This window comes from Periophthalmus magnuspinnatus, chromosome 22 (assembly GCF_009829125.3).
Source record: "Periophthalmus magnuspinnatus isolate fPerMag1 chromosome 22, fPerMag1.2.pri, whole genome shotgun sequence".
Lineage (NCBI taxonomy): Eukaryota > Metazoa > Chordata > Actinopteri > Gobiiformes > Gobiidae > Periophthalmus > Periophthalmus magnuspinnatus.
The window spans coordinates 20,756,479-20,781,167 of record NC_047147.1 but is presented as its reverse complement, the minus strand read 5'-3'; the positions used below and the strand labels follow the sequence as shown (position 1 = coordinate 20,781,167).

The 24,689-nt window shown below is 39.0% G+C and overlaps 1 protein-coding gene across 2 annotated transcripts in view; it reads right to left on the bottom strand.

Annotated features, from left to right (window-relative positions):
• The window catches only part of cdin1 (CDAN1 interacting nuclease 1), a 146,663-nt gene that overhangs the window by 104,391 nt on the left and 17,583 nt on the right, over window positions 1-24,689 (bottom strand). Inside the window, exons 3-5 of one of the 2 annotated variants that reach the window (XM_033988288.2) lie at window positions 12,766-12,811; window positions 9,504-9,568; window positions 6,894-6,954 (exon numbers count right to left, since the gene is read on the bottom strand). In XM_033988288.2, the coding sequence (XP_033844179.1) occupies window positions 6,894-6,954; window positions 9,504-9,568; window positions 12,766-12,811 (172 nt within the window). The remainder of the gene's footprint in view (window positions 1-6,893; window positions 6,955-9,503; window positions 9,569-12,765; window positions 12,812-24,689) is intronic. The other variant, XM_055230989.1, reaches the window with a different exon arrangement.

Below are 24,689 nucleotides of genomic sequence, written 5' to 3'. Positions count from 1 at the left end.
AAATAAACTTGTTTTGCCTTATTTTTTTTTTTATTATTGTTGAAAAATGGCTGTGTAGGGAACAATGGGCGGGGACACGGGAGAGGTAAAAACTGAAATTTTCAGAGGACTCAAGCCTCAAATGGGACAAAACATGATTAAGCAAACATGCATGAATCTGAAGTTAATTGCCCAAGAGTACAAAATAATATGCTGACTGCCATTTAACTGCCAACTGTCATTAAGCCACTCCCACAGCCATGCTATAAAGATGTGAAATAAGACAAATAATAAATAATAAATAATATTACGCTACTTTCTAATCTATGTTCATCACAAACAGACCTGGAGTTGTGTTTTGTTTCATTCACGCATGTTTAACACAAAAACCCTCCATATTTAGGCTGAGTTCTTCTCTCAGAAAACACTCTGTTCCACCTTGTGATGTCATGTGGTGATACAGGAAGTCCTCCACTGTGTTTTTAAACTCTATACACCTTCACTAGAATCATGTAGATGATTCCAACCCTGGAATCTCCAATCTGTACTGAACCAAGATAAAAGGTAGCTGTTCACTTGAAAACTACCACTTCATGACATCATAAGTTGGAACAGAGCATTTTGAGCTTTGGAGATGTAGACAGACTATTAATAAAGGGTTATGCAAACATGGGTGAAACAAAACATGACTCCAGCTATGTTTTTGACTGTCAACAACATAATAACATGAATTAAAGCTCACAAGAGTCAATTTTGCATAATATAAGACCCAGACATTGAACACAACAGTCCAGGTTTTCCCGTACACATGGGGCCCGCACACTTCATTAGCACCTCGGGATAATGAGCTCTGGAGTAGGATCCAGGAAGCGCGTTGGGTTGACACATGAAAAATGGCGACATTACCAGCGCGGGGCCGGCCTGAATAAGGACCACCTGATTAGTTAAGGTACTTGCATCATCCTAATTTTCATATTAATCACGAGTCCATCCGCAGTCACATATCCGCGCGTCTCGCTAGCTAACGTGTGGCTAAAGCTCACGGAGGCGGAAACAAGGGAAGCACTCAAATAATTATTGCCTAGATTCTTTTGTTATGAGCCCAGTGGGACGCTCTGTGGTTAGAATTATACAGTGCATTATACAGTAGTGTGTATATTGATACTTTGCAGCTGATGTCATCAACATTCCCTGGGGGTGTGATGCTAACTATACACACTGCTCCGTCTGAAGCTGTTACTCAAGTTAGATTTACTTTAATCTGACACAATCATAAAGAATCTAGTTAGTTGGAACTACAACAGGTGAGCTGATTTGTGCTGTTAAACAAGTTCTCACACATAAAATTACAATCACAAGTTAGCTAGCATTAGAAAACAGTTTTTCAATTAGTCACTCTCACCTTTTTCAGTTGTATTGAAACTAAAATACAGCTGAATGTGCATACCTATACATAAATATGAACAAAAAAATACATACATTTTGGTCAGTTGGAGAACCTTGGCATTGCATTCCTTGTTCACACTAGTTCATACTTAGGAAAACAACGTATATTGACACACATTGCCAGTTTTGCAGCAACGATGGGGCTGGACACATCTCAGCCTGGGAGCATTTGAAAGGCTGAAGAAAAATTACTCACACAATGATCAGAGTGACCTTTCCCAAGCATCTCACTGGGAGGATTTGTTTTCTATGTAACAGCCTCATCTGGACCTGTCTGCTGTGAGGTGCACAGACGGCTCACCTAATAGAGACATAGTGTATAATTATAACCACACACAGACCGAAGGGCCTTTAGGAGACATGACAGTACAGCACTTAATGTATTCAATATTTGTTCACAGTGAGATCAGGACTCTGGGCTCATATTTGTTCTTGCTTTTAACTCACTATTTTAGATGTGTTTTGAGCTCTTTCATGAGAAAAAGCATCGCTAACATGCTAAAATTCCAAATTCCACAACAGCCTAGAGGTTCAGGAGCCACCTTCTCACCCCGAGGAGAGCCTAAAGGTTCAGGTTAGACACAGTTGGCCACAGTGAAAGCTCAAGTTGATGAGCAGGACCCAATAAGTCCCAACAACTGAGACTGAAAACCCAGGACCAGGAGAGACTGAAGACCCAGAAGAGACTGATCAACCAAAAACACTGACCTCGAAAAAGCTCAAAGGACTCTCCAAAATACAGAAGACAAGTTGCTACATCAGATCATTGCTTACAAAGAGATCCCTCTACAATGCATCTGTGAGGGACAAACTCGACCTGAAGCAGGAACTCGCATGTGCCAACTGTCAAGTGTCAGAGCTGAGAGAAAAACTGAACCACCAGGCCAAACTCTAAGAGGCTACACAGACTCTCCAAGATACAGAACGTAAGCTACAACGTCACCTCATTGCTTACATGGAGATCCGTTAGCTCTACAATACATCAGTGAGGGAGACTGTAAACTTGAAGCAGGAACTTGCTCGTGCCTGCTGTGGAGTTTCACAATTGACACGAAAACTGAAGAACCGGGGTGAGACCAAAGAGACCAGAGGCATTAGATTCTGCTTCGTCTTTCGTAGCTGTCAGTGTGCTTGAACGTGACTGTGCTTTCACCATGAGGCAAAGGAAGATCAGGAGACACAAGGAGGTCTTAAAATGTTCATATTAACCCGCTCTACATGATCCTGGTATTTCTATTTCGCAGACAAATCAGGCACCTTCTTTCCCCAAGGTCACACCCGCTAGCATTAGTAACAGGTTTGCTAAGCGCCTTGGGAAGGGGCATTACCGTCAACAAACTCGCTCCAGATTGGCTCTTTGGTTGCTATGATACTCGCGGTCTGCATTGGTAATAAGCAACTGCTAGCCTCGATGAGCTTCATTTGAATAAAAACTATCTTAGCTAGAACTACAACAAGTGAGCGGATTTATTTATCGTGTGGGGGCTAGGCATGGGACGATATTGAAATTTGGTGTCACGATTATCATGACCAAAATAATTACGATAAATGATAATAGTATCACGACAATTACTAAAGTTGCTGAGGGTTTTAATTTGATATGGAAATGAATAATTATAATTTCAATATTATAGAATAGGTTCCATATTTAAATTGTTATAGAACTGTGAAAACAACAATACAGACAATACAATCCAGAAGAAATCATCAAGGAGAATTTGTTTTTGTCTGCACATTCTGGAAATATAAGGGTGATTAACTTTGCTGGCAATTATCACGATTATGTAAAATGGCCCACGAATGATTATTATCCATCCATTTTTATCACGATATTATTGTTTATCGTTCCATCCCAAGTGGGCGCGTCGTTGATGTAGGTTTGTGGGTGGAGCTTTGTACAGAATCGTTGGAATAGGGCGCTGGAGTGATCGCTAAATTACTGAAACATGAATGGATGACATTTAAAACCTCTTCAGGCCTGTTGTTAATGAGGGAACAACGTTATAACATGGAAGAAAGCTTTAAAAATAAATAATAAACCGATTTTGCATAACACCCTTCTTTAAAATCACAAATAGTTTTTCATACTATAACACCCAAATGCCAGGCTCGGAAACGCGTGGAGGTGAAGCGGTCTCCATCATACCTAATCGTTCCTTCAGCTGCAGATATAGTGTCTCATAAAGGGACGAAACTACATCAATTAGACACAGAGAGACGGCGAGCGCGCGGTTTAAATGTTAAGTAGCGTATTAAAACACTGTTAAACGCTCCATAGACAGTTATCGCACAGCCCAATATAATCCCCACACTGGAAAAATCATGTGTCAATTAAAATGAGCGTAGAGTGGCAGTTAGCGGTGAGGTGAGGCGAGGCTAGGGCACAGGGACTGGTCTGGGCTCACACAGGGAAAGGTCTTCAAAAGGTTATGTTATAGATTATTCAAATTAAAAAGAATATTTTAAAGCGGTAAAATGGGGTCGCCGCAACTTAATGGCTGAAACCTAATTATCAAAAAAAAAAAAAACCTTCTACCAACGCTATATCTAACGCCTTTTGGACATGCCACTATAACATTAGCGCAACTAAAAAGCTAATTATACTTGTACTAACTGTTTTTGTGTTTTGTTTTTGCTTTGTTCAATCAATAATAATTTTGTGACGTGTCAGATGTTCCATAGATCCTGGGCATTCAAATGAGCAGTTGTTAAAAGGAGATCTATTATATGAAATCAACTTTTTAGAGCTCATTGACGCTCTGAAGTTGTATTTAGAGTGATTCGTGCATGTTTGAGTAATCTTTATTCACCTGTATTCAAGATGTCGTTGCTAGCATGATCTGTAGCTAGTCATATGAGGGCTAACAGCGGCGCTTCGTTGTGCTTACGCTTACGGCAACTCACCAGGAAGGGGCAGGCGGGAATCGACTTCCATTGGGCTCTGCAATTGTCCAACCTCGAAGTCAGTGTACTTGTTTCTTTTATTAAGGAGTTTTAGATCAATTTTGTGATTTTAAATTTTCCAAATTCTAACATAATGATCCTCGGGTGTCATCGATTTTAAACACACAAGCACAATATGTCTTCTTTAAACTTTTAACTTATTTTTATATTGTATTTAATGGCATTCCTGACTTTTACTTCTATGAAATATTAACTGCAAATGCATAACATATTTAGATCGCCATGTTTGAAAATGCTATATTTGCCAAAACAATATGTTGACGTGTTTAATAGGTTTCTCTTTCATTTTTGACACTCTGAGTCTCCCCTCCCTTTGCTCCCTGTGCAAAGTCACTCCCCCTTCAGAGCACTATGACAACACAATCAGCTGCATCCCGCTAATGAAACTGCGGCACATCACATCAGGTTTGTCAAGTTGTTGTGGACAGTTTTGTATCATATTTTCATATATTTATGTAGATTTGTTGTAGAATGGGTAGAATGGGTGATGCAGTTTTATGAGCAAAATCTTACAGCTAACCATAAGGAGGGTTTGAATAGGGTCCGGGAGAGATCGCTAATTTAATCAAACATGCATGGATGATATATAAAACCTCTTCGGGCATGTTTTTGATGAGGGAACAACGTTATAGCATGGTAGAAAGCAGAATATCCTCTCTTTAAGACCAACCAATTCAAAAACTTGTTTAAAGAGCCGATGAAAATGGTTGTGACGCAATGGAGGTATAGAATCTTCTTTATCTTCTTTATCAGAAAAGTTACATATTACACCTTTCAACAAGAATAGTGATAGAGAGAGTCCATCACCTGCTCGTCTCCATTGATTTGACTAGATTGTACTCATCGATCTCCATGGAGACAAGCAACAGACCAAGTTACAGGTCAGATCTGTGGCGAGACAACCTGGCCCACAGTACGGAGCGATAAACACACCTGTAATTGAATAAATGTAATATATGTTAATGCCATACTGTGAAACATCCCAGGCAAAGCTATAACATATCCAAGGAGGTAGACAGGTGGCGGACTCTCCCTTATAAAGTTCCATAGCGTGCCTTTAAATGTCAGCTAAAAAAACACATTTCTATTTGCTTAATTATAATAAATATCATGTTTAAAATAGAAATAGTTATTGCCCGAGTATAGAATTCCTCCATTAACCTCTGAATGTCAACAGGTGGTGAGTTTGATGAAAGAGGACTTAACCCGTGGTCACCTGTCCACCAATCGGGTCCCCTCAGCTCAAGCTACAATTCGGCCAAAGTGCCACAGTCAAACGGCAAAACTGTTTTCACATCTGCTAAGGGAGGCGGGCCACAATTACGTTCTATAATTGATAATGGGCCGGCCCATTTGACCATTTGACCAATTGTGATAATCGCTAACAGACAAGTCAAGAGGCTTCTAAGCTGGCGAGGGTGTATTTTTAGCAACTTATATTTTAGGGTAGGATGGGCGATATGACAAATGATATGAAAAAAAAAAAAAAAAAAAAAAAATCTAAAATCTTGTGTTGTTCAATCATTATTTTCAATTTTTATTTTTCTCATTAAAAACAACTATTATTAAGAAGACCTATTGTGCTTGCATCTGCTATACAGCTATGATCTATGACACCCGTGGATCGTGTTAGAATTTGCACATTTTGAATCGTAATATTGATGTAAAACGACTTAACAAAAGAAACAAGTTTGCTAACTTCCTACGTGTATCACCAATTAACAAAATGTAATTGGAGAATGAAGTACGTCACAGTAGGCGTGTACCGGTGGTGGTGAAAACAAGGGTAGATCGGCAAAATAGTGTGTTAAAAATAAGCGATTAAAGATTGCTCAAACATGCACAAATCACTCCAAAAACAACTTCAGGTGAGCAAATGGTCAGGGAAAACAACTAGAACATGGTTAAAAGCTCTGAAAAGTACATTTTGCAGAAGAGGTTTAACGCAAACTTCCATTAAAAAAGTATCATTCCTTTCTCCAAAGTCTGATCTCTAAACCACCTGTTTTTTTTTGTTTTGTTTTTTTGAGTATTGGCTGCAGACCTCTCCAATAAAAAGACCCAACCTGATCATTGACCTTTGGAAACGACTGAACCTTGATAAATTGTGCTGCTCTATTTGGAGAGCTGAGAATGTATTTAGTGTAAAAGTGGGATTTTCCATTTTATATTTAAATGAAGAATCATGCCAAATGCTCCACATATAATACACAGTAGTAGAGTTAATAAAAGCTCTTTTCAGCGCTTAAAGGGCATAAAGTGCATGAAACTGTTACAGAATTCCTCCCATATTACTTTTTTCCTTTTGGATTTTTTTTTGACTATCAATTTTTTTTTCTAATTACATTTTAAGCTTTTGGGCTAGAGCAAAAACATACAAATATCTATCTGTTGTGATTACTTTTTCTTCACAATTATTTTAACTTAAATTTAGAATAAAATGTTTTAACTTCATGTCTTGAACTATTTTAAAGTCTCAAGTAAACCTCATCATCTATATTTACCTCGTTGGCCATGTCCAGCAGCACAGGGTCAGCGGGGTGAGTCTGGGCTTCAGTCTGATACCTGCAACAATGCACAATCATGACATCACAAGGTGGAACAGAGCATTTTGAGCTTTGGAGATGTAGACAGACTAATATGGAAGGCATGTGTGAGTGAAACAACACAGCTCCAGGTATGTTTTTGAGGTAGCAACATTAAACATGACTTAATGCTCAAAAGAGTCAATTTTGCATAATATAGAACCTTAAAGTAACAGAATATATTGTTGTTTATTCTGTACAAACCCTTAACTCTGTAGTTTAGATCTGTACAAACGGGTTTTGAAATACATGGGATTCCTGTGTTAGTTTAAAGCCACTGTATGCAACTTTTTAGCCAAAAAAATACACTACAGTAAAAGCATGTTTTTCTTTCACTTGGGTTGTGTTTATTGCACTGAGAAAACTTAATTTCCACAAACTCACAAGACTCTTTATTTTCCGAGAAGTCCTTTTCCTGCTTGTTTGCATGGAAAGGGTTATAATTTTCCACAGTATGGCATAAAACTTATCCATCTCCACAGGGAATGTTCCTAAGTATGTGACCTCCAGAAAGTTGCATAGTGTACATTTAAAGGTTCGTACTTAAGTCTTCTATTTAAGTGTTAAAATGCAAACTTGAACACAATTCTTCATTAAAGCTATTTTATAATGTTACTATCTCTTCAAAAACATATCTGGAGTGGTGTTTTGTTTCATTTGCACATTTTGAGTAACCCCTTTATTACCAGTCTGTCTACATCTCCAAAGCTCAAAATGCTCTGTTCCACTTTGTGATGTCATGTAGTAGTAGTTTTTAAATTAGCAGCTGCCTGAGATGGGCAACTCCAGGGCTGATTCTAGTGAAGGTGTATGGAGTTTATAAACACAGTGGAGCACTTCCTGTATTACCACATGACATCACAAGGTGGAACAGAGTGTTTTCTGTTTGAGAGAAGAACTCAGCCTGAATACACAGTGTTAAATATGTGAATGAAACAAAACACAACTCCAGGTCTGTTTATGATGAGGAAACATTATAACATAGATCAGAACATAGAGTAATATGGGTCCATTGAATCTAAATTGCGAACCCAATCAGAATCGCAATCAGACATTTTCCCAAAAACTGTTCAGCCCTAATGAACAAACATGAACAAAAGCAGAGGAGTGGAGCGGGCAGGCACAGACTTGTCATGTCCCTGGTGACTTGGCCCCCGGTGGCATATGGCAGGCTGCGTGGGGCCGGCTGCATGAGGCCGGCTGCGTGGGGTCGGCTGCATGGGGCCGGCTGCGGTTAACACGGCACTGCTTGGAGGGACTCGAATTTCCTCCGGGCCAGACAAGTACGTGAGAGTTAAATTAACCCCAAAACGGCTCTCCCCCCTTTGTGTCAAGTCCAAGTGCAACCCCCTGGTTCAGATGGTTGCCAGATCAGATGAGGTTTGTGGTTCTAAGTGGATTAAAAAGCCTTATGTTTTTCATAGCCATGTGGTAATAAAGAGATAAAGGATAGTTATGATATGAAAACGAAGATAATGTTCCCTAAAGCATGGTTTCATTCCGTTTCATTGGATTAAGCGCAATCATACCCTGTAATGTCAGCATACAAGAAGTTTAAACTTGATTTTGATATAAGGAAAAGGCTTGATACCAATTTTGATATTGCAATGATGTTGACAATTACACTAATAATCAATATACATTTTCTAAAAAGAGTGTTTTTTTTTCTCCAAGAATTTCTTCAAAGTCAGGACTTCTTCAAATTAGTTTCAATATTATCTTTAGCATTGTACTAGTCTATAGAGACCAGTCTTTAGGTTGACAGGCGTGTTTGAAGCCTGCCTAAGACAAGAATAAATAAAATGCAGTTACACAGGGCTATGAAATCATCTTTGAAGCTTTGATGTTAGTTTACTGTTGTAGAATATAATTAAAGGTACAGTATGTAACTTTCTGGAGGTGATACATTTTATGCCATACTGTGCAAAATTATAGCCAATGAAAATGGAAAACAAGCAGGAAGTGGAGGAGGGGGGGGGCAAATAGGAAGTGCTCATGGGCGCAAACAAATCAGGTGCTTTCTTTCTCCCGAGGTCACACCCGCTAGCATTAGAAACAGGTTTGATTGACAGCATTGCTAAGCGCCCGCTCCTGCTAAACCAGCGGTGGCAGTGTGAAGGGCCAATACCTTCAACAGTCTCACTCCGGATTGGCGCTTTGGTTGCCATTATACTCATGGTCAAAATTCCAAATATGGAGCTCCAAAATTCACCGCTATAACTGCTAGCCTCGATGAGCTTCATTTGACTGGAGACGAACGCTACAGGTGATGTCACACACACTTAGTCCACTTCTTTATAAAGTTTGTGCTAAAAAGTGACATACTGCGTCTTTAAGTTGCAATATGGTAAATGTTAAAAAAATGTAATCATAAGTGGCGATGGCATGAAATATTGTGTGAAGTTGCATTGGTAGTGAAAGTTGGTGGATAGTAACTGTGAAAAACCAAAACAACCTTGTATATTAACACTAAATATGGACTGCATTAGTGAATACTTTGTCAATAAAACACGCATCACAAAACTGTACCTTTTGTAGTACGTTTCAATAGCTTCTGGTGTGTGGTGTCTGAAGATCGTCCTTTTGATTCGCTTCTGATAAAATATGACAGCAACAAAAAAAATCAGACATTGTAAAACAGTATGTGAATTTAATTTAGCCTTTTGAAGTGCTTCCTTATCATTTACAGTAGTAGGTACTGCACATACACATTAGTGGTTCCCAAACTGAAGAGTAAAATATGAACTCAGAGTACATGTTTAATACACGTTTTGTCACTCTTGAGGGAAAAAAGGGCGAAGAGATGTTCAGGCGAGTCTAGTAATTTAGCATTTGAACTGAAACATTGTAGCTGATCAAAACTGTAGCTTCTAAAAATGTTTTATGATATACTATATATAACCACGCTTTCGCAAATAAAAGATAAGCGACAACTCATTTATGTGGAGTATTTGATTTTCAGACAGGTTAAACAATAAAACACGTGCTAGTCTGCAGTGGACAGCTTCCAGTTTGTTGTCGCAGCTGATCTAAAATGAGCGAATCCAAACAAACATGTAATATTTTCCTGGCCTTTTCTTACCTCATGCAGTTGAACGCCTCTCCTTGTCTGCTTCTATGTTACCCAAATATTTTCAAATGGCAACAGCTATTTTTTATTCTATATTCTTGTTAAAAAATGTAAATCAGGTCACGTTTTTTTTTTTTTTTACTCCTTTGCATACAAGGTCATTCGGCGTACCTGAGAGCGTACCCGTACCCCAGTTTGGGAACCGGCTCTCTATTATATATTGTATTTGAACCACCAGCGCAGCAGAGATCTTGGGTCAAACTCATTTAATTTCAGTAACTTCTGTGAGGGTCAAAGTGCGTTGAGGCATCCATGTTCAACACCTCCACCCCCCCCACTCCTCCCTCCACCCTCCCTTCAAACCGTGTACCCATTTCCCCCCTTCTCCATCTCGCCTTGACCCTATCCCGCATTCCTCCTTTGCTCTGACATTTCCATTCATTCAATTACCATCTTCGCCGAAAGCTACCGGGAAAGGGGATAAGATTGTTGGACTTTTAAAAAAACATGACTTATTTAAAACCTACTACACGCGACAAAAAAAAAAAAAAAATGTAATTCCGGGGAGAGGGGGCGCGTGAGTGGCAGCTGTCGGCCCGATGATGAATGGCTCCATTTTGCCTCACTCTCCTTCTGCCAGTGGCTCGGCTCGCCCATTCATCATCGTCCGCTGTCAGACAGAGGAGAGGCAGTGACAGTAAGAGTCAGCAAACATTTAGCACACGGCGGCGCGCTACACGGGGAAATTATTATTGTCAGAATAATAATGGTTTAGCATAATTTATTACAGGTCCACCAAATAAGCAGGGCCGAGATGTTACAAGACAGATGGGTGGGGAGGATTTGGCACACATCCACCCGCGCCCGGGCAAGAGGCTGCACTGTAAAACCAGGGGCATGCGCGGGAGTTAAATATGATTCATTTGAGTAGTTCTGAGTTAAAGACAACTTTTTTTTTTTAAGGGCCCATATTACGCCATCTTCTGATCTGTGTTATAATGTTGTTTCCTTATCAAAAAAAGCACACCTGGAGTTTTGTTTTGTTTCATTCACACATGTTTAACACACAAATCCTGCATAATTAGATTGTTTAGTTGTTCTTCAGTTCCACTTTGTGATGTCATGTGGTGATACAGGAAATGCTCCACTGTGGTTTTAAACTCCATACACTTTCATTAGCATCATTTGGATGAGATTGCCAATGTCTGCTGGACTAAAGGTAAAAGGTAGCTGTTATTTTGAAAACTACCACTTCATGACATCACAAGGTGGAACAGAGCATTTTGAGCTTTGGAGATGTAGACAGACTAATAAAAAAGGATTACTCAAATATGTGCGAATGAAACAAAGCACAATTCTAGGTATGTTTTTGAGGACGTAACAGCATTATAAATTGGCTTAAAGCTCACAAGAGTCAATTTTGCGTAGTATAGGACCTTTAAAAACATAGAAACCTACACAGACATGGGCAGAGCATGCAAACTCCGGACAGACAGGCCACACACCACCCGGGAGTCAAACCTATGACGTTCTTGCTCTGAGGTGAGAGTGCTAACCGTTGCGCCGCCGCACTGCCCATTATAATTCACGTCAATCTACCTGCCTACGCGTCCCAAGTCAAATATGGTTGTTTCTATAGTTGAAATTTTTGTCTGTCTAATGGCGTCACCTGCTTGAGATAGTTAAAAGTTTAATGTTATATTGTGGCACATTCTATAAAAAGCAAGAACCAGCCATCTTATTTTGTCATAATATTTATTTTTATATTTTCAACTAGTTTCAAGACCAAAACATTATTATAAAGTTGACTGGATTGTCATTTTACTTGCCAAAACATCCCAAATTAAAAATAAAATGTGCACCTGTACATTAATAGTAGTAGCAGTGCAGTATTTACCTACTTGGAATGTTCCACAGTCCGGCCTTAAACTCTATCCATCTTCCATTTATTCAATTACAGGTGTTTTTATTGTCCATAAATAATAAGTGGGGTCGACCTCTCCGCAGATCTTAATTGCAACTTTGCTGGGTGGCATCAGCTGCTCGTCTCCATGGAGATTGATAAGTTTAATGCCAAACTGTGGATCGTTTCTGGTAGAACAAGGAGCATCTCCATGAAGACAAGCAGGTACTAAGCAAGAGAGTCGATTCTCAATACCGATTCTGATACCACGATGACAATCCAAAAAAACTCAACAAAATAATTTACTTATAGTACTTTCTTTTATATATCTATGTAATACCTCAGTCGTCCAGGTACATTTGTTCTGACACAGCTCAAGATCATTCTAAAGCTATTGAGAAAACGTTCATTTCTGTCCTATGAATGTGAGTAGGTATCAGTACTCAAAAAGTCGAACAAGTATTTAGTTTCGATACTACTTTTAGCATCGATTAGTACCTGATTTTTGATACTTTGAATTTTTGATTAGTCTGACCAATTATCGCATCAATTTAACTCATCAGCAACACGCCTTTTTTTTTTATAGTGTATGGCCTTTTGCGTGAGACTCTGGGAGGGAGGGGCTTATATATATATATATATATATCTACACCGAGGAGAGGTGGTGGGTAGGTGGGCGGGGGAGGGAGGAGGGGTGGGGTCCTACTCCTCACAACCAATCGGAGCGCTGGCAGTTCAATTACAAAGAAATAAAGGGACATTCATCATTCAATTAGGCAGCTGTCAAAGCCGCACAAAAGGACAGCAAAGTTCCAAACCTGGTACTGGAGGGAGAAGACGCTCAGGAGAGTGGACTGCGAGTGACTGGAACAAATAAAAGGAGGACAAAGTTAATTACCAAAAGAGCGGTGTACGCGCAGACAATAGGGAGGAGAGGATAGAGGGAGGAGAGGAGAGAGGAGAGCGGGGAGGGCTTCAAAGCGAGGTAGCCAGATGCCCTGTAATCGAAAAGAACACGGCGAACAAGTGTGGCAAAGTTGTTCCAGATGAATGGCTCCGGCGAAGGGTACCGCGGCGGTCTGGGTGGGAGTGGGGGGAAAGTGGGGGTGGGAGGAGAGAGGGAGGAGGGGGGTGGTGATGGAGAGACTGTGATGGATGAGAAATGAGGAAAATATAAGCCGATGTCTCGTGCGTGTTTGCGTTCACCTGTAAAGCCCCCTGTCTGTTTAAAAGGAGATGAAGTGTCAGAGTTGGTAGTTTTAGACAAGCAGTGCAAGGTAGAGAAGTACAAGTGACATGTATTAACTGATGTAATTAAAGTAATGGCTTTTATTTGAAAGTGATTACACCATTCTGCTTTCAAATTATAGTTTGAGAGTTTGAAAGATTACAGTAGATGTGTAGGGATGGGCGATATATCAGTATCGACCGATATTGAAAAAAATGGCTGACATTTTGCATCAGGTATGTCTTTTTGAAGCTACAGTCTCTCAACCAATATTTGATATCTGGCGTGCTGTTGTGGCTGATAAGATATTTTGCTATTGGCTCAAAAAATCCACATTAAACCATCTCCACTTATATGAAAAAAGTGTATACACATTTCATAAACTTGACCCGTGTCCCCAGATGCAAGGAAATGTGTTCAAATCAAATACAGCTTTTACTGAAAACAATCAATCAGGCGAGTCTCTCATTTGTGTTGCCAGTTTCAAAGCTGAAATCCAGTTGGTTTAAACTTAAAATGCCTCTCTCTGATCTGAATGGCCACTACCTAAACCCCAGCACCTGCAGCCAATCATGAATCAGTGCTAGTGCAGCCTCTACAGCTCAGTGAGTGAATTCTGGAGGTTCTGATTTTTCACATAAGGCCTGTCCATAAACTGAGAATGAGAAAACTTGTATGTGTCTCTATCTGCAGGTTAAGGCTCTGGACACACAGGTTCAGTTGGGATTGTAATACCTTTTTTAAAACTGTGAGTGCAGGATACATCTAGTTAGTTAAATCAGCTCTTTTTGTAATTTTTTTTTCTATTATAAACTATGTATGTGATATTCATTTTTTTCATATCTTCAAAACAACCTTTGGAATATTATCGATATTCCAAAAGACTCGATTCCAATATCTCCAAAGCAGCAACTGTGAAATTAGGTTGCATAAATGTTTAACCAGATTTGAATTATGGACCACGTACAGTATCCTAACTACAGTGGTCCCTCGTTCACCTTTCGTGGTCTCACTGTTTTGTGGATTTTTTTTTTTTGGTGCAAACATGCTTTTTTACAGCGTTTGAACATGCATTGTGTTCTGCGTCCCGATTGGCTAAGTGACTGTAGACCATTGTCAATCAATCTCAAAGAGGCACGGTCAGAGGAACTGTGAAATACATGTGTGTCACTATTGATTAATTAAACAAAAGAGAAATGTGAGAAAATGTTAATGCCTGTCTGAGAAAAGTGTATAAACTGTGTGGTGAGGGGTTTTACAGCTGCAAAACATATAATAATTGCAAAAAATAAAGCGGACTACTTAATCTACTTATTTTTATTTTTAGAATGTAATAACTGCGATAAACGAGGGACCACTGTACACCTAAACTTCCAAATACTCATATTAACACTATTTTTCCAGCCCAACTTCAATGAAACTGGCCTTTAGAATGTTGCGACGTCATCTGAAACTTAGAAACTTCTACAAAACAACAACTGATCCTTCCCAATCACCGTTATGAAAAAAAACAGCATTCTTTTCCAAACTATCGCTGTTGACATGTTGCTGAGGTGAAGCCTGCTAGCTAGCTCGCATAGCATTGTGGCGAGCGGTGTAGCCGTGCACGTCCGACATCGCGTTTTTCCTGCCTAACTGTCAGCGCGGGCATATGGACCTATACTCCCGAGCCCTCCCACCGCAACTGACGGACAGGGCTTTGAAAATGGGAAAACTTCACCCGCGGAGGGAAGCTAGCAACTCCCCAAGCTAGCAACCGAAGCGCTCGATTCCACGGGCTGTCCAGAGACGCATTCATCTGCCGGCCCAGTCAATGTCAAACACCTGGCGGAGAGCAGAGGGGGGAGGAGAGGAGGGTAGAAGAGGGGGAAGAGACGAGAGGCCCCCAAGGTATGATCCGAACTGGGAGATATTTAAAGCGGTGACAGATATGGCGCTAATTGGGCGATACTGTACATGGGGCTGCAAATAATATAAACAATATGCCAGCGGTGAACACGTGTGGCAGTGTATACTCTAGCGTTGTATTGGAGGCTCATGCAATTTCATTCAATTTTAGTTTTTTGTTTGTTTTTTTACTACTAGGCTGAAAAGCGACTGTGTAATATTGAGAGAAAATTGGCGAAGAAATTCATGATCGATTAAAGACATTCTCTGCATCGATTGGTTGACTAAAGTTCGAGAGTATTTCGTGTGTATGATAGGACTTGGCAGTAATCTAAGAAAGGACTCACCCCAGACGCTTCCTCCAGCTCCACTGATGTACTTATCGTTCAATATATGAAAGCTGGAACAGTATTTATTTGTGTCAATATTTATCGTGTGGATATTTTCTTTGCACTACCGCAAAATTTTCTGGTTATTTTTTGGCAGTGCAATAAGTTTTATAACTTCTATGACAGATGCAAACTAAGTACTAAAGTGTTTCATTCTGCTGTTTATTTATTGCAGCTCATGATTTTTTAACAATACTTTTTGTGGTTTAAATCTGCTCTTAGGTTCTTGGGTCAGCAGCATAAATTTGTTTCAATATTATGATTTATCGTATATTTACTTCATCAATATATCGACCATCAAAACTTGTTATCGTGACAGGCCTACTAAGGCATTCCCCTCACTCTATCCTCTCTACGTTCTGCTGTAGTCTACATAAATCCTTCACAATCTCAGTACAGCAATGTTGGTCAAATAAAATACTTGTTCCAGAAGTATGGGCTAGATCACATGTGTCAAACTCAAGACCCCCAGGTCAAATGTGGCCCTCCACATCATCTTATGTGGCCCTCGACAGGATAAATTAAAAGGTTTGATGGTCTTAAAATGTCATTTTATCAGGAGATACACAGTTACACAGATATATTTTTACATCTAGGCAAATGGATATGTAATATTTGAAACTTGAATACGTAATAAATACAAAAACTGTTAATGAACAAGTTAAAAAAGTAGTTAGATTTATTTTACAACTGGCCCTTTGAGGTCAGCCATTTTGCTGGCCCCTGGTGAAAACATGTTTGACGCCTCTGGGCTAGATGATTTCCAGATATACTTTTAATGCTGTATTTTAAATAGTCAAAAGTATCAAAAGCATCCAAAAATCTGATACAAGTCATAGTGGTCCATGGGCGTATACTAGTCTGAGGGATTACACAGATATAAGGCCACATGGAAATGTAAAAGAAAGTATTATGATTTTATTTTTTTAAAATTACCAAGTCAATTCCTTAGTGTCGAGTTTGAAATTTTAGTATTGTGACAACTTTAAAAACTGGCAGTACAGTATAATTTGGGGAAATTCAGTCTACTAGCATAATGAACTATTAAAAGAGCAATATACACGTTTTTCAGGTTAAAATTGATACTAGCCACAATTGTATTTTGGGGGTCCCGGCCTCAAAAGTGTGGGAACTTATGGACTAAGACACCATTTTTCCTTCTTCTTTTTTAAACCCAAAAATGAAGGTTTAAACTGCATATAAAACGTTCCTGCATTTTGCATGTTGACCCAGGTTGAGGTATTCCATTTTAGACCTCAGAATTACTTCCTGTATTTTTGCACTTTCCTTCTCAACTTTTTTTTCCCACAAACTGCCACTTAACTGATGTAAAACTACGATAAATATTGACCACAGGTTCTATCCCACCAAACCAAGTCAAAACTATAAAAAACAACATTAAAACCACTTTATGTTTTAGTAGTAAATGAGTAGTCTAACCTGTCTCACACACTTTAATGTGACCGACAACATGTACTTCGCCTGCCCCTCTTAGCAACAACTCCAGTCTCCACTCGGGATGAAACAGGGACCACCGCAATTAGGTGGACCATTAAACCCTCAACTGTCAACATGTGGACAGTTACCGCGGAAACCGAACCCAGCTCTGCACCTGAACATCCCTGAACGCCCTGGGACCAACTCGCTCCCCGCTGGAAGACACATCTGTTAGGTTTTAAATGGATTACTCACTATAATGAGCATGATTACTGCTTAATTGCTAAATCGAAAGCCTGTTAACTTTAAAGGCGCCCAAACTGCTCCTAATATCAAGCAAAACATATCGGTTTCAGAAACAATAAGGACTCGGTGTGCACTTGTTCGAACAGAAACACTCGCGGCTGTCATCGAGTCAGAGGAAGTGCAAGGGATTTTCATGGTTAAACGATTTTTTTTTTATTTTTTTTTTAGCTTTCTACCATGTTATAACTTTGTTCCCTCATCAAAAACGCAAAAATGCCTGGTTTTAGATATCATTCATACATGTTTCACTAGTTTAGCGATCTCTCCTGGGCCCTATTCAAACCCTCCTTATGGTTACCTGTAAGATTCTGTCAAATGCTCCGCCCACAAGCCTACGTTGCCCCCGCTCCATCTTGACAATTCTCCATAAATATACAACATGATATAAAACTGTACACAGCAACTTCTGATCTGATGTGCAGTACTTTCATTAGCGGAATGCTTTGAAGGGGGAGTGCCTCAGCACGGAGAGCAAACAGGGGGAGGGGGCCTCGGAGCATCAAAAACGAAAGTGAAACCTACCACACACTGTGATAAATAAATAGTGGAGTGAAAACACTTTAGTACTTGGTTGAACTAAAAACGTCCATGACTCATGACAGATGCAAACTATTTACAGGTTTGAATCTTATCATTAGCCAAAAAAAACACCCAAAATTTCCCAGTAGTGCAAAGAAAAAGTACACAATATTGTTCCAGCTTTCACATATTGAATGATAAGTCGATATAGTAATTATCATGACAGGCCTAACAGTATGGAACTTTCTGGAGCTGGCAGGTAATGTACACGTCCCCTGTATGATTTCATGGTAATAGAAAGTTAACATACTGGAGATAGATACGTTTTATGCCATAATGTGGAAGATTATAACCAAAGGAACAACATTTCCATGGACCCAAGAAGAAGAAGCCCTCCTCCAGGCCAAATAAGAGTCAGGTTTGTGGAGATGCAAGCCCACCCACAGTAAAGACACATGTTTTTCAGTGTAACCAAATTGGAGAACAGCTTGCTTTTATTTTATCTTTTGTCTATCTTTGACTAAAATGTTACATACTGTGATTTTAGTCAATTACCTATGTTTTTTGGGAGAACTCTTGAACTCTAGGTTTAGAACAAAGAAAAAAAAAATCTTTATATGTATTTATTTGGTTTGTTGTTGGGTTTTTTTGTCACTATTGCATTCGCCTACCACCATTACAATTAAGTGAAACGTGGTTTAATCATTTTGCTAACACAAGTTAACTGCACTTACTATTCTATTTATTTCCTCTATCATAACTCGCTAAATAATATCAACTCTCACAATTTGCCAAATGTGTTGAAATTTAACTTCACATTCTCTCTTTCAAGAAAAAAAATTGAAAAGCACCAAAAAGTCTATGCCAACTAAACCAGCGTCTGACTCCAGAGCGCGATGCTAGGCTAACACTGCATGTTCCATTTTCCATTGAACAGACATTAGCGGTAAGTTATTGCAGTCTTTACATTAATGCACATCCCGACTGTACTCTCCGGGGCCCCGTACCATCACTTCCCACTCCACATGAAGCAAAGGCCAGCCCTACAATGGCCATTACATAGTGTCTGCTCCGTAAGCTAACAGTAAGTCATGTTAGCACTCCATTCGCTGCATTAACGCTATTGGTTTTGGCAAAAGAAGAGGTAGAAACAATTACAAGAATAACCCGAGGGGAGAGGGGGAGGAGGAGAGGTTTAAGGAGAGGGCCGCTACATATTTTAAAAGGAGAAAAAGGCAAATTTAGAAATATGTGCGGTGATTGAGTGGAAAGGGAATGTTAGCTAGCGTTTCAATATTTAGCATGATTTAGGGAACATTATATTAAAAGACCTTGTACTTGAGTTTTTTTGATGTATTTGAGCAAAATGTGTCTTGCCCCAGTACAGATATATGTATAATCAGCTTCTGAGGTCAAAATATGTCCGCTGTGTACTGTGTCTATTCTCTGATCATCAGGGAGTGCACATTAGCCTACTAGTATTAGCTGGATCGTGATAGCAAAACTCCGCTCTGGTCTCTGACATTTGTGAAAAGTGCTTATAAACTCATCTTCGTGAATAATTAGGATGGTCATAATGCATAAGGTAAGTGAGGAATAACTTTAGACCACTGCAAATCGTTTAAAATGAACTAATTCTCTTTCTTTAAGTTTTTTAAGACAGTAACAAACAGACTTGTAGAGCGTTTTTTAAGTGCAACATAATTTTTTCACCAATAAAGATCGGCTTGCAAACACAACAGAAAACATGGGTGAACAGTTATGGGGTAGGGAATGTTAGCTAGAATTTCAGTGGGACAATTAAGTGGTGATGTATTGTCTACTTCTGGGTCCAGTATAATTCCAGCTGTGTTCACTACAGTTCAAAATGTTTAACAGCAGAAAGTAAGACTAGTACTCTGGAGATGATTTCAGATTTAAGTCCAATACGATGACATTTTAAAAAGGCCACGTTATTATGTCGTTACCTCCTCAAAAACATAACCAGAGTTGTGTTTTGTTTCATTCACACATGTTTGAGCAAACGTTTATTATTAGTCTATCTACAAACCTCAAAATGCTCTGTTCCACCTTGTGATGAAAAAATAAAAACAAACTCCAGGTATGTCTGTGATGAGGAAACAATATTTTAACATAGGTCAGAATATAGCGTAATATGGGCCCTTTAATATTCTTTTGAAAGCTGGTTAGTTAGTAGTTTAACGACCCTCACTTCTTACAGTTTTGTCTGTAATGTCTTCCCTTAAGCAGTAAGAAAGGTCATTTTTTTCAATGTTTTGTTTTTTGGTCAGTTTGACCTTGTAGCATGTCAGCTTTCATGTGGAAACAAAATGCTCCACTCTGCACTGAAAGATGTTTTCATATTTAATTTAATCAACATGCATTTTGAGAACATGCTTAACCATAGTTTTACGAAACGTAGAAAGGATTTTGATATCTAATTGCAAGTTTGATTTATTAACGTTTTAACTCCAAAAATATTAGGCAAAATTTGAAATTTTAGGCACATTTTCCATCAAATCCGTTTACTGAAATACTAAAGATATCCAAAATCCCCTCTGTATATTTTTTAGTTTCTAACATGACAACAAAAAGAAGCAAGAAGTTTAAACCTGGCTTAAACCTTGTTTTGACCCAAAGTCCCAAAAATTGTCAAGTTTGGCTGTTTTTACACATAAAATGCCTTATTTTTATTATATGAAAACATCACATACTACACAACTTGTAATACATTTTGTTCTTACATTTATGCAAGTAAACTACAGAAAAAGTTTCGATATCTCTAAATTAAAGATGTTTTCCTATTCACCTGCAGTGTCTCGCCCTGTTGGATCTCATTTGGAGCATGGGCAAACAGAAGGTTGGGAGACACTAGAATGGTTTAGGGATCATTCACTCTCGGGCTAATTAGCGCCTTTAGCACAGAGCACAGCAGTCACGTCTCCATTTGCCTAAAATAGTGCAGCAGACTGAGTTCAAATTCAAACTCCACTCATCATGATGTGCTACAGCTTGAAGCTTCAGTGGGTCAGGTTCAGGTCAGGTCAGGCTCTTTGTAGTCTACTAAACACACAGCATTTGATCTGATATTTATGATGATTCTGATATAAGCAGTGGAAGCTAAATATGTTGCTTTGGGATAAACACCATCAGTGCCAATACTGATATAATATTGGACAGATAACAGTTAAAAAAACTGTGTGTATACAGTGCCGGTATTTCTTTCAGCTTGTTGAGATCAACATAAACATCTATTACCACAAAAGCAAAATCCCACATAATGACATTTCTAACTTGATTTCAGTACTGAGGAACAGGATTGATAGTTAAAACCGATTCAGATTCCACAGTTTAAACACTGCAGGACTTTCTCTTGTACTAGCTCTAGTGTTATCACAATACTAACATTTTGATCCTAAAGAATAGGCTAGATACTCAATACTGATTCTGATACCACAATGATTTTTATATTCCCATATGGCCTTATATCTGTGTAATCACTTAGTCGTCCAGGTAGGTTCTGTTGTGGTCCATGGGTGTATACTAGTCTGTGTGGTCTTATACTTCAATACTAGTTTTAGAATGTATCTGATTTTTCTTCTGACAACCCTAGAACCCTAGACTAGTTCTAATATAGATCATGGTCAATCTAAAACTATGTAGGAAAAATCCAAATGTCCTTTTTATGTGATTTTGTCAGTACTGGTATTTGCACATTGGTATCTGTTTCTGATACTAGTTCTAGTATCACATCGGTGTAATCCCTCTGTCATCCACATATGCACCGTAGTAAAAGAAAAATATTCACTCACTCATCTTTTTGTCCAGTTGATAGAATAGAACATATTTCCTCTGAATGCATATTATTAACAGTTACCAACATTTACAACAAAGTAACTTCTTGCTGTAACTCACCTAGACTGAAAAGTAATTTGCATATTAAAAACTCAATCTCAAACTTAAATAATTCACCTTCTCACCTTGTCTATGTGGCTACAGAATCATCTCAAAGGAAAAAAACAGTTGAGCAAAATATTCCCATCAGCCTAATTAACGGGAGATGAGGGAAATCAAGCTATCAATTAGATTCAGAATCTTCCTATTTACAAATAATTAATTATGAGCAATGGCTGTAATTTGGCTAATGAATGCCACCTGGCTAATGGTCCTGGTATCAGATGCTACGCCGCCTTTAGCATTTGGTGGATCCGCGTGCGCCGCCGTGTTGCAAAGCACGCGTCTCTTCAGGGCATGCGGCTGGCTAATTGACGCTAGCGCAGATTTCATACTAATGCTAATGCTATTTTCAAAAGAATGAAGTCATGAATAATATAGATACGGGACATATTTCTTAATTGTACGCGGCATTCCATTTAGTCTTTTAGTTGTCGCTCAGCTATCAATTTACTTGGTGTCATTTTTAATTGATAAAAGGGCATTTATCTGCGGAAGTATTCGGCTAGAGCGTCGACTTGCGCAGATCGATAATTTTCAGCATTAAAAACAAAACAATTAGACTTGCTGGATATGCAAATCCAGCTAATTACGCATGCTGATACGCTAAATGCTAACATCTGTTTCGCACAGCTTAGCCTAGCGTCGGCAGCGGCAAAACAAATGGGAAAAAAATGACTGGGTTAATGCGGAGCCGTGATGTATTTTGACAAGTGATAAGAAACAAACATTGTCACGCAGATTCAGACAAATACTTGCTCAATCGGCGCACTACGAAAGAAATGAGTTTGACTTTACGGTAATTTTTCCATTGCCGAGAAATTATCTGGAGTATTTAATGATGTGCGATTACGGTAATGATAGCACATTTTAGTCAGTATGTTTTGAAAATAGCACACTTTAGTCAGTATGCTTTAGAAACGTACGTTAAGCTCATGCAGTAAGGAGATGTACGTTTCTGTTTTGCTAAAGAAGTGGACTAAGGGAGTATGACGTCAGCCATAGCATTCGGCCCCAGTCAAATGAAGCCAATCGAGGATCGGTTACAGGGGCGAATTTGGAGTTTCATATTTGGAATTCCAACAAGTATCATAGCAACCAAAGAGCTAACCTGGAGCGAGACTGTTGAAGGTAACTTCCATTCCCACCTGCACCTCTGGTTTGGCAAGGAGCGCTGTCAATCAATCAGTTATCGGTTGCTAACGCTAGCAGGAGCAGCCTCAGGGAAGAAACGTACCTGATTGGTCTGTTATTATTGTTCATATCTTGCTTCCCTAACAAAATAGTGAAATAAAAACATCAGGATCATGTAGAGCGGGTTATGGTCAGAATGAGGGGTGACAGTTTTACAGTCCAAAGTAAATTCGAGCTGGAAGAGCGTACATGCTCACTTCCTATTTGTACATAAATGGACATAGCTAACCTGCTAGCTGCTGTGTTATAGTGTTATATGTCAAATCTTTTTTTCCATGATGAGAAGAAATGCAGTTTTCTGGCCCTGGCAAGCCTTTTGTGCGATTATTCTGCACAACTGTTACTACATGTACTTTATAAAAATACAAATCTGATAATAGTTCCCTCATCAAAAACATACCTGGAGTCTTGATTCATTAATCCTGTTCACGAGGTCCTTTTGCTCTGAGCCTCAGAAATCACTGTGTTTCAATCTTCCCCAGATTGTGACGTCAAAGGTAGGCAACATAATAACAACATAAACTGATTATTATAGTCCATTCAAACCTATTCTCTACTATGTTGTGTTGTCACTATGCTAAAATTTCAAACTATAATTCGATAATGAAGGAATAGACTCAATAAAGCACTCAACAGATTCTGATACCATGATGTAAATAAAATAAAAAATAAAAAAAATACACTCATATGGTCATTTTCAATATTAAACTGTAGTACTTTCTTTTGTATATCACTAGTCTATGTGGTCAGCTCAATATTGTTCTAAAGCTGTTCAGGAAAGGTTCATTTCTGTCAGGTGAATGTGTTTTTTTAATACTGATACCTGCTCAAAAGAGTATCCAGTTTCGATACTAGTTTTGGTATCATTTAGCATCTGATTTTTCATCTTTTGAGAACCCTACCACTATGAACCTATTGCCTGCATGGATACTAAAAATCCACATCACGGTATAGAACTGCTCTCCCCTTAGACAAGAATCATACCATTAACCAACCTTCCTATGCTTTTTTTTCACCATTACAATCTTCATATTTGCCGTCTTCTTCTGGGTTGCCTGTAGCCACCCCCAATGCAAGCAGAGGAGCCGAGAGAGCCAGTATTCAACCGTCTAATTGTGATTCCCTGTGAAGGCCAAGTCTGTGTGTCACTGGGAGGATGACAGAACAGGTTAGTCCCATTACATGACAGGCCTGTGTTTTTGTGCCATGGCAGTCGTGAATGTCCCTGTGTAGTCTCAGCGAGTATTCAAAATGATGTGTGCGTAAACTAGAGGGTCCACTGGTCAGGGACAGAAATGCCATTACACTGACCGAACGTCCAGCGCTATTTAAAAGGTACAAGGCGTTTCTGGGTAATTCATTCCATTCATGCATAGACAGTGGAATGCAAAGTGTACAGCGGCATTGAGGAAATACTGTCAAAATAGATACGTTTGACCATTTTACATTTGTGTAGAAAATAAGCTGAGTTTTTTTTCTGAAATTCCGTCCTTCGGTGTTTTCCCTCCTGTCCTGTCTAATAGCCTTTAGGTCAAAAGTTTCAAAGTGGGCGTACAAACGATAAACTATGTATAAAAATGGACATGGGTAACCTGCTAGCCACCGGGTTCAAAATAGGAAGTAAACATGAGTGCACTTCCAGCTCCAACTCAAACACTGTTTGACTGTCAGAAAGGACTGTTCCCTCTAGAGATGGTACAATGATTTTTTTGAGAAGATTAAAATGTTTTGACATACTGAGCAATAACCAACATTTGCCGAGACCATTATTACATTTTTTTAAAAAGAGCCACAAATTTATTTATTTAAAGTTACAGATAAACTTAAG